This window comes from Dipodomys merriami, unplaced genomic scaffold, assembly GCF_024711535.1.
Source record: "Dipodomys merriami isolate MVZ:Mamm:240054 unplaced genomic scaffold, mDipMer1.0.p SCAF_121, whole genome shotgun sequence".
In the NCBI taxonomy this organism is placed as follows: Eukaryota; Metazoa; Chordata; class Mammalia; order Rodentia; family Heteromyidae; genus Dipodomys; species Dipodomys merriami.
The window spans coordinates 1,614,830-1,625,353 of record NW_027202505.1 but is presented as its reverse complement, the minus strand read 5'-3'; the positions used below and the strand labels follow the sequence as shown (position 1 = coordinate 1,625,353).

The 10,524-nt window shown below is 51.9% G+C and overlaps 2 protein-coding genes across 2 annotated transcripts; both read left to right on the top strand.

Moving 5' to 3' along the window:
* The first annotated feature begins 845 nt into the window (after nucleotides 1–845).
* LOC138823644 (2-(3-amino-3-carboxypropyl)histidine synthase subunit 2) lies at nucleotides 846–6,520 on the top strand. Its single transcript, XM_070017090.1, has 6 exons — nucleotides 846–1,149; nucleotides 1,374–1,486; nucleotides 1,715–1,938; nucleotides 2,119–2,796; nucleotides 2,876–3,052; nucleotides 3,132–6,520. The coding sequence occupies exons 1-6, from the start codon at nucleotides 1,003–1,005 to the stop codon at nucleotides 3,254–3,256; spliced, it is 1,464 nt and encodes a 487-aa protein (XP_069873191.1). The 5' UTR covers nucleotides 846–1,002; the 3' UTR covers nucleotides 3,257–6,520.
* A 76-nt stretch (nucleotides 6,521–6,596) lies between these two features.
* Nucleotides 6,597–9,652, top strand: LOC138823645 (V-type proton ATPase 21 kDa proteolipid subunit c''). The gene is made up of 8 exons (XM_070017091.1): nucleotides 6,597–6,758; nucleotides 7,405–7,453; nucleotides 7,629–7,712; nucleotides 7,835–7,912; nucleotides 8,080–8,149; nucleotides 8,284–8,335; nucleotides 8,562–8,752; nucleotides 9,339–9,652. Exons 1-8 carry the CDS (start codon nucleotides 6,692–6,694, stop codon nucleotides 9,363–9,365), a joined length of 618 nt encoding a protein of 205 aa, XP_069873192.1. The 5' UTR covers nucleotides 6,597–6,691; the 3' UTR covers nucleotides 9,366–9,652.
* The last annotated feature ends 872 nt before the right edge of the window (nucleotides 9,653–10,524 follow it).

Below are 10,524 nucleotides of genomic sequence, written 5' to 3'. Positions count from 1 at the left end.
TGCAAAAAAGTTCAGAGACAGAGCCCAGGCCCTGAATTCAAGCCCAGGACTCATAAAAATTGTCTCTGGTGAACAGTACTGCTCAATGCCTGATTGACAGACTACTGAGAATAATAGCAAATGAGATGTAAATAACTACCTCAATGTATTATAAATAAACTTAACCCTCAAGACAATCCCATCAGGAAGTACTGTTGTTAAACCACCTATTCTTCAGATAAGGAAATTGGCATAGACATTCCTGTAAGACTCATAAGTAGCCAAACACAATTTTCAGATCCAGGCAGTTTGTACTGAGATAAAAATTACACAATGTGGGTTGGGAATGTGGCATAGTGGTACAGTGCTTGCATGCATGAAGCCCTGGGTTCCATTCCTCCATACCACATAAACAGAAAAAGCCAGAAGTGACTCTGTGGCTTAACTGGTAGAGTGCTAGCCTTGAGCAAAGAAGCTCAGGGACAGTGCCCAGGCCCTGAGTTCAAGCCCCAGGACTGGCAAAAAAAAAAAAAAAAAGTAGTGTGTGCACAGCTGCTTAACATGAACGGCACGTAGGCGCTACTCAACTTGGGGTAGTAACTTAGGGGGCCGGTGTTCCGGAGGGGAGTGCCAGTGCCTGCAGCAGGCTGATAGAAGCACTCTAGAAGAGGAGGGAGAGGGGGCCAGGAGCCAGTGAAACTACAACACCCAGTATGCATCACGCCTCCCGCCTAGGCACTTCCGACCTGCCCTCAGCATAGGCTGTTCATTGGTTCTCTGTGCTAGGCGATGATTGGAAGATAGTAACAGTGCTAGCCTAGGATTGGTGAGGCTGCCATAGGCCACGCCTCAAACCCGGAAGTAATCGCCCCACAAACCCATGTGTGGTGGAGAAACGAGTTTGAAGGGAATGTTTCCGTGCCTCAGCGAAACATCTCTGCCCCTACCCTTCTGAGAGCTATTTTTAAGACAAAACTTCCCCCAAACTGTTCCCGCTGAGTCCGGACACGCAAGCTGTGCCTAATGGAGTCTACGTTCAGCAGCCCTGCAGAGGTGGCCCTGCAGAGGGAGGCGGGCGTCCCAGGATTGCTCACTCCATCTGAGGACCTCGACCGAGTGTACGAGCTGGAGAGAGTTGTTGGATTTGTCCGAGACCGGCAATGTCAGCGGGTAAGGGCCGACTTACGGTATGTGTGTGGTGGGGTGTTCGTCTCCGAGTATGTGTCGTCTAGAGGATCGGGATCTTGGGGAGATTTTCTGAGGACAAGATAGGACGAGGGCTCCTCTAGGATCTTTGAAGGCTTAGTATGGGTGGAGAAGGGGTTGGGGGGAGTCCCAGAGGTTTTCTGTGATGTGGGAGAAGCTGTTTCTGACTCCACGGCTTATGCTTAAAGGTGGCCTTGCAGTTCCCTGACCAACTACTGGGAGATGCAGGAGCCGTGGCTGCACGATTAGAAGAGACCACTGGATCGAAGATGTTCATTTTAGGCGATACCGCCTATGGCAGGTGTGAACTTGGGCATAAATGGGGTAGGCCTGCAGTCCAGGCTTGGGATTTCCCTGCTATGTTAGTTAGCGTTTGCCTCCAATAACATGGTAATGATGATGAATAGCGTGGTGGTGGTGGTGATGACGGTGAGGATAATGACAGTGACTCCTCTCACTGACCATAGTTCCCATTGGTGACAGCTTGTCTGGGGTGGGAACAGATCTCACGATGGTATCTCTCCTGCAGCTGCTGTGTGGATGTGCTGGGTGCCGAGCAAGCTGGAGCTCAGGCCCTTGTACACTTTGGCCCTGCCTGTTTAAGCCCTCCAGCTCGACCACTGCCTGTTGCCTTCATCCTTGGTCAACGTTTTGTGGCTTTGGAGCTCTGTGCCAAGGCTTTTGAAGTCCAGAACCCAGACCCCACAGCACCTGTGGTACTGCTGAGCGAGCCAGCCTGTGCCCATGCCCTGGGTGAGAGATTATGCCTGTATAGAAAGAAAAGATTGGCCGTGAAATTCCCCATTTCAGTACACTCCTGTAGAGCTCTTGACATGGGTTGGCCTAGCCTTTATTTTCCAGTCTCCTGGGGATAAGGGATCTTGTATTTTTCTAAGCCTCAACCCTGATACTACATTCCTTTTTTTCTTCCAGAGGCCTTGGCCACTCTCCTGCGCCCAAAGTATCAAGATCTGCTTGTCTCTAGTCCAGCTCTTCATCTGCCAGTTGAGTCTTCCAATCCAGAGTCTGAGCCTCTGGAGTGTTTTGGGCGTCACTTTCCTCTAGCCCCAGGGAGGAGACTGGAAGAATATGGTGCTTTCTATGTGGGGGGTTCTGAGGCCCACCCTGATCTTGACCCAGACCTGAGCAGGCTGCTTTTAGGGTGGGCACCAGGGAAGCCCTTCTCTTCCTGCTGCCCAGACACAGGACAGATACAGGATGAGAGTGCTCGGGCTGGACGGCTAAGAGCACGAAGACGGTATCTGGTAGAGAGGGCCAGAGATGCCCGTGTGGTAGGGCTGCTGGTAGGCACATTGGGTGTGGCCCGACACCGTGAAGCACTGGCACACTTGAGGAACCTGACTCAGGCTGCAGGCAAACGTAGTTATGTGTTGGCCCTGGGACGGCCCACCCCTGCCAAACTTGCCAACTTCCCTGAGATGGATGTCTTTGTGCTATTGGCATGTCCTCTGGGTGCCCTAGCCCCGTATCCTTCTGAGAGCTTCTTCCGGCCTATATTGACACCATGTGAGTTGGAGGCTGCCTGCAACCCTGCTTGGCCACCTCCAGGCCTGGCTCCATACCTCACACATTATGCAGACTTGTTACCTGGTGAGTGATGGGACACTCCTGATAGAAACTTGGGATATAGAGTCTGGGAACCAGTATTGATTTCTTTTCTCCCTTCCAGGCTCTCCTTTCCATGTGCCCCTCCCACCACCTGAGTCAGAGCTGTGGGACACCCCAGATGTGTCACTCATTTCTGGGGAGCTCCGACCCCCACCTTCTTGGAAGTCATCAAATGATCCTGGATGCTCTGCTCTGACCCCTCAGCCCTCACTGCAGCTGGCTGAGAGCAGCCCTGCAGGTAAGTGTACAGCTCTCCACCACCTGCTGGGCTCTTCCCCAAGTCCAGCTGACTTAGACTATGCTCCCTCTCTCTACAGCCTCATTCCTTAATTCCCGGAGCTGGCAGGGCCTGGAGCCATGCCTGGGTCAGACTCCTGTGACAGAAGCTGTGAGTGGAAGACGAGGGATTGCCATTGCCTATGAGAATGAGGGAAGCAGTTGATACTGTAGACCAGACACACAAACTTAAGAGTCTCTGTAGGGATCTTTAATGCTCCAAGATCCTTGAAGGAGCCTGAATGGAGAGATGTCAATGGTCCCTCATTGAAAACAGAATCCATGTCCTCTCCTCCTGGTACTGAGAGCCTTATCTCATATTGGCTCAGTAAATGCGTTGTTTGATGGGGAAAAGGGCTTAGGGGTTTCCCAGAGGCCTTCTGGGCCCATCTGTTGTGAGCACAACATAAGACCTTTAGCCAGTCACACACAGTTCTTCATCTACAGGTGACCATCTGCCCTTGTTAAGGGACAGATGTGTTAGATGGTTCAAAGCAAGATTTCACAACCTAAGCACTGTTGACATTTTAGTCTGGGTAGTGTCTCCAGACAATGGGAATGTCCTTTTTAGGGACATAACCAGCAGTAGTTATGCCTCTACTGATCTCCCACTGGTCTAGGACTACACTGTCCAGAATAACATTCACTAGACACATGTGGCCATTTTAATTTCAATAAAATATATTAAAGCCTCTATTTCTCAGTCACACTAATCACATCTCAAGTACTCAAATAACTGCATGAGGGGACAGCACAGCTAACGGGCATCTCTGTTACGGAAAGTTCTATTGGATAATGCTGGTCTACATTGACTCAAAGCTTGTTTTGCCAGGGACATCACAGAAACTCAAATAAGCCAAATACTTTTTCTCCTGTTTCTTTTTATTCATCCAATAGTCAGGCCATGTACAGATCCTATGGGTGGAGATTTGAATTTTATTTAACTAGATTTCTGCCTTAATGTGGTTCAGAAGTGAGTTAAGCCGGGAGCCAGTGGCTCAGGCCTGTAATCCTAGCTACTCAGTAGGCTGAGATCTGAAGATCATGGTTCAAACCCAGCCGGGGCAGGTCTGTGAGACTCTTTATCTCCAAAAAACCACTCAGAAAACCAGAACACTGTGGCTCAAGTGGTAGAGTGCTAGACTTGAGCTGAAGAGCTGAGGGACAGCACCCAGGCCCAGAATTCAAGCCCCATGACCAATCAAAAAATAAGAGAGAGAGAATTAAATAGGCAGTGACCAACTAGTGAAACAGTATTATCTGTGAAGAGGGAATCCCAGGTGTAGGTGGATCTCATAGCAGGCATTTGATGAAGACTCAGGCAAGGCTAAGATGGTTCTTGTAGAGTAAAAAATAATTGCCAGGAGAGCCAGGCACCAGTGGCTCACACCTGTAGTCCTAGCTACTCAGGAGGCTGAGATCTAAGGATTACAGTTCAAAGTTAGCCAGGCGAGGAAAGTTTGTGAGACTCTCATCTCCAACTAAACACCAGAAAACCAGAAGTGGTGCTGTGGCTCAAGTGGAAGAGCACTCGCCTTGGGCTGAAGAGTTTAGGGACAGCACCCAAGTCCAGAGTTCAGGCCCCTCAGCCAACAAAAATAATAATAATTGCCAGGGGGAAAAAAAACAAACCCAAAACAATAAAAAGCATTTGGGCTTAATTACAGGCATCCATCAACTGACATGGTGGGTGCTTTAAGTAAAGTGGAATTGTGGGCTGGGAAAGTGGCTCAGTGGTAGAGTGCTTGCCTCGCATGCATGAGGCCCTGGGTTCAATTCCTCAGCACCACATAAGCAGAAAAAAAACTGCAAGCGGCACTGTGGCTCAAGTGGTAGAGTGCTAGAGCTGAGGGACAGTGCCTAGACCCAGAGTTCAGGCTCCACGACTGACCAAAATTTAAAATAAAATAAAGAAAGAAAGAATTGCTAGGGCTGGGAAGGTGGCTCAGTGGTAGAGCGCTTGCCTTGCATGCCTGAGGCCCTGGGTTCGATTCCTCAGCACCACATAAGAAAAAAGAAAAAAGCCGGAAGTGGCACTGTGGCTCAAGTGGTAGAGCGCTAGCCTTGAGCTGAAGAGCTGAGGGACAGCGCCCAGGCCCAGAGTTCAGGCCCACAACCGGACCAAAAAAAAAGAAAAGAATTGCTAGACCATAAAAGTTGAGAAAGTGAAGTGAAAAAACTGACTGATTCTTCTGTTTTTCTTGAGAATCTTCTTATATACTAGCATTGTCCAGATCTAATTCCCTGACTTTGTCTAATGGTAGAGGCAAAGCTGTGTACTAACTGTGGAAACTGGAACAAAGTGGGCATCAATCATGTTCTTCAAATGTATTGAGGACCCACTGTGTCAGTGCTTACATTCTTTCAGGGGAGGTAGACAGAATACAATATTTAGTATAGCCAGTTGTGGTAAGTAAGCCATCCAAGGAAATACAAAGCTGGGCAGAAAAGGAGTGTTCAAGGAGATGGACATTACAGTATTAAATAGGATGGTCAGATAAAGCCTTTGAAAGTGAGCAGAGACTAGAAGTTACAGAGAAAAAACCAGATGCAGAGAGAACAGATGCAAGGACAAGTAGGGTATGATAACAGGAGCCGAGGCAAGAGGGCAGCCATAGAGAGTGGAGTATTAGGGGCCCAGGGAGGCAACTCAGTGGTGAATGCTTGCCTAGCATGCCAGAATTCCTGGGTTCCAGCCCCAGATCACCCCACAGTGCCCCAACTCACCCCAAAGTACCCCACCTTCACTCCCACCCTGGGTGGGAGCATGGGACGCTATATAGGTAGAATCTTGTTTTTTTTTGTTTTTGTTGTTGTTGGTCATGGGGCTTGAACTCTTGGCACTGCCCCTGAGCTCTTCAGCTCAAGGCTAGCCCTCTACCACCAGAGCCACAGCGCCACTTACTGTTTTCTGGTGGTTAACTGGAGGTCAGAGTCTTGTGGACTTTCCTGCCCCGGCTGGCTTTGAGCCGCGATCCTCAGTTCTCAGCTTCATGAGCAGCTAGGATTACAGGTGTGAACCACTAGCACTCGGCCGAATGTTAAGATTTTGTCTTTTGTAAGTGAAATGGGAATGCTCGGGCATTTCAGCTAGGAGTGACAGGGCCTTACAAGGATCACGGGGCATAATGGGAACTCAGAGCTGACACACGGAGATCACTACTGTTAACAGTACATACTAGGGATAGATACAGTTGGGTGCCAACACAGCTGCCAATAGGTTAGGGAAGGGAAGAACTGAGAACCAGCTGGGGTTAGCCAGGCAATAGGCTGCGCACAGAAGAAACAGCCCAACACTGAAAAGGACGTTGGTGACCAGAAACCCACAGGAGCTGGAACCTGGCAAGAGGGTGCCAGAACCGCCCCTGAGGCGGAACTACAAGTACCACAATGCTCTGCGCCTGTCGGACGCCGCCGCCAAGCTCTAGCCCGATAGCAACGCAGCACGCAGGGGCTCATTGGAGGTCACGTGGTACGGCGGAGTCACGTGGGAACGTCAGGTGACGCTGCGGGCGGGTGTGTAGACTGCGGGTGGAAGGTGGACGCAGGGACTCGGGTTAGCTCTGGCTGCACCAGTCCTACCCCCGCCGTCGTTGCCACCATGTCGGGGCTAGTGCTGCTGTATTCCGGGGTCTTCGTGGCCTTCTGGGCCTGCATGGCTGTCGTGGGTGAGGCCGGGCCCGGGCGGGCGCGGGCAGCGGCGGGGCGAGCCGACCGGTTAGAGGCCCCGGGGCTGCGGTTGCAGGAACAGCAGGCCCCGGCGCCTCTCTCCTGGCCTCCCGGACCTGCCTTCCACCTGCTGGAGCCCCCGACCGCTGTGGAGGCCAGGTTCGGGCGGTGGCAGGTGGGAGCCACGGGTCCTGTCATAGCATCTTACTGCTTCCGTCCCTTTCCTTGCTCGCGACCAGCCTGCTTGGGTCTCAGCCGGCCGCTCTGGTTCCCCTTTTCCTTCGTTTACACCGTCCCTCTCCCCCTTGTCATTCCTCACAGCATGTTGGGTAAACAGCGGCGCCGGCGGGATCCGGTGGGGTCTGGCAGAGTCTGGCCCACACTTACTGCTCCCTCCTGGCCTCCAGGGTTTTCAGACCTGCCCAACGCGTCTGTGAAGGGTCTTTGTGACATTGAGGGAAACTATGTTAGAGGGAGTGGCAGAAAAACGGAGGACTGAGCAGAAGGATGTGTTTCACTGGGGGGCTAGCCCGAGCACTTCCTTGTCTTGAATGTAGATTAGATGGTCGCCAACTGGACAGTCCATCTCTAGGTTGGGGAGCTTCTCCCGAGAGCAGTCCCTCATCCTTTTTCTCACTGCTGCAGGAATCTGCTACACCATTTTTGACTTGGGCTTCCGCTTCGATGTGGCATGGTAAGGGAGGGCAGGGAGTGGATTCCCTAACAGCTGCTTCTCGCTGTGATCTGAGCCCCTGCCCCACACCATGGGCCTTCAGGAGATTGAAAGCTATCTTTGCAGCATGTGAGCTGGTGGGGTTTGTGTCCCCTTTCCAACAAGAGCTGAGTTATTCTTCCCTTTTCGACACCAGGTTCCTGACTGAGACTTCCCCCTTCATGTGGTCGAACTTGGGCATTGGCCTAGCAATCTCCTTGTCTGTGGTTGGGGCAGCCTGGTGAGTGTTGGGATGGTGGACTTGGGGGGAGGGGCTGAGTCATTGCAAATGGTATCATTTGGTTCTTAGTCATCCACGGGGCAGTGTCTTAGCCTTTCCTTAATTGCTTCTCCTTCCACCAGGGGTATCTATATTACTGGTTCCTCCATCATTGGCGGAGGGGTGAAAGCCCCCAGGATCAAGACCAAGAACCTGGTCAGGTAAGGGCCCTTGGTGGAGGAAGAACTGTGTTTGATTTGATGGCATACTGCTTCTGATGAGTCTCTCAACAGGGTGGGATGTGAGTAGAAGAAAGGTTGAAGACTTTCAGGAGGCTGTTTTTTTATATTTTTCTCTTCTCTTCTTCACCCACCTTTACCACTGCCAGCATCATATTCTGTGAGGCTGTGGCTATCTATGGCATTATTATGGCGATTGTCATTAGCAACATGGCTGAGGTAAGGAAAACCAGGGTGAGGGGTGGTTATCCATTCCAGTGTTCTACACATTGTGTAGAGATTGCAGGGAGGGGAAGTGGGTGCATAAGGGATGGTTTCTGATTTTTTTTTTTTTTTTGCCTGCCCTCCCCTAGCCTTTCAGTGCTACTGACCCCAAAGCTATTGGCTATCGAAACTACCACGCAGGTGAGTAGGTGGGTGGGTGTCTAAAGGTGAAAAGCTGGGCCTTCATTCCTGCTAAAGAGCTAAAGAGCTCCTGCCTCCCAGCTTGGACTCCCATTTTGATACTCTCTCAGCTATTTGGTCTGCTTTGCAGAGTTGGGGTGGGATTGGTCCTATTAGTCCATGTTGGGCCCTGTCTTCATCCCTCCTATATGTGGCTTGGTCTCAGTGAGCAACTCTCTATCCCTAGGCTACTCCATGTTTGGGGCTGGCCTCACAGTGGGTCTGTCTAACCTCTTCTGTGGAGTCTGCGTGGGTATCGTGGGCAGTGGGGCCGCCCTGGCCGACGCACAGAACCCCAGCCTCTTTGTAAAAGTTCTCATCGTGGAGATCTTTGGCAGTGCCATCGGCCTCTTTGGGGTCATCGTCGCAATCCTTCAGGTGCCAAATCCCATTGGGGAGTCTTTGTCCTTACCCCCGCTTTCAGCCTTACCCTCCTTACAGAGGAATTGAAAGTTCTTCCCTCTCTACCCATAACAGCTTCCACCACCTCATTCCAGTCTCCTGTTTCTCCTTGTTTTTGTCTTTGTTGCTGTGTGTTTCTCTCATTTAGACCCTCTTTCTGTTTTTATCTGTTGTCCTTTTCCTGTCTGCTGCTGACTCTGGAAATACAGATGATGTCTTTGTGGTCTGGATTGGGTTGGGATCTTGTTTATGTCAGTGGTTTCTCTCAAGGCCTGTATCTGTGTCTGACATGATTGTCAAGACAGTCTGTATTATGACCTAAAGGATCAGCTTGAGGGGCCAAATGATGAGGTGCTTGACTGGGTTGACTTGACACTATATGCCACTTCGCTCCATCTATCTGTTCCACACTCTTATCTGGCTGTCCTTGTTCATTTGTCTGCTGTCTGGTCATCATTTATTGTCTGTCTATTGGGTTACAGACTTGCTGGGTCAGGTCTTGTTCACTGTCTTATCAATGGTCTTCTACCCCTGTCTGATTTCTCCCATTCTTCTTTTTCAGACCTCCAAAGTGAAGATGGGTGACTAGATGATCTGGTGGGTGGGGCCATGCCCTGCTCTTATTTATTGCTGTTTTTCCTGGGATAGCTGGAGCTGTACCTCTTAGCCTTCCAGGGGCCTTGGTGTTCAGAGCCCTTCTGCACTCACCTTTTTGCTGCCTGTTGACTTAGAGGCAACACAGTCCAGGCTGCACCTTCAGTGTGAGAAGTGGGCTGTTGATGGTGACTGTGTACAGTTGTGCACCTGTGGCCCCAACTTCCACCCTCACCCATCTTTCCGTTGTTGTGAAATAAACGTGTTATTTGTCTGGGTTAATGCAGCTTCTTTGCCATCTAGCGCCACCTTCACAGAGAAAGGGTAAAGGGCCCATATGACTCCACTTCATCTTGCCACCTTCTGGACACACCATCTCCACTGCTGACTAAGCTAGCCAGCTCTTGGGTGGGGAGGAAAAGGTGCTAGGCTAATCCTGGAGGTCTTCATGGAAGAGCCCGGGGTTCTGGAGTTCTCCTATCCCTATGTCCTCAGTGGCCCTGTTCACTAGGCCCAAATTGACCACAGTTGTTTAGCTGGCTCCTTCCTCAGGCGTCATCACCCCCTATGGTGGGACTCCCAGCCAATTCTCTTCTGTCTCTGACAGTCCTATTCCTGAGCCCATTCCTTCCCGGCAACCCCTATTCTAGTTCCAATTCTCACGGCCCTGACTCAGTTCCGCCCACTCCGGTCCAATCTCTGATTTTCTCTTAATCTTACCCAACTTCCAATTTCCCCAGAAACCTCAGCCACCCCCCCCCCATCCATGCCTTTAAGGGAATGCCCAACGGGCAGCCCCCTCTGCACAGGCTCCCAGGAACTGGCTGCAAAATCCCTAGCCCCCGACCTGCCTCCGTCCATCCTCCAGTCCCCGACTCTCCGCTAAGGGGCTAGGCCAGTTCGCGCCCTCTCTCGTCCCACCTCGGAGGCCTGCGGTGGGGGGCTGGCGGGCTCCCGGGCCCCTCCCGCCTCGGCCTCGCCTGGCTGGGCGGCGCTCGTCCCCGAGCGGGGCGGGCGTGGAGCGGCGCAGCGCGTGCGGGCGCGCTGGAGGCGGGGGGGGGGGGACGCGGGGACGGGGACGCGCGCGCGGGCGCGCCGGCCGGGCCGGCCTTGCCCCTCCGAGGCGCCGTAGCGCGGGAGGGAGGGAGGGAGGC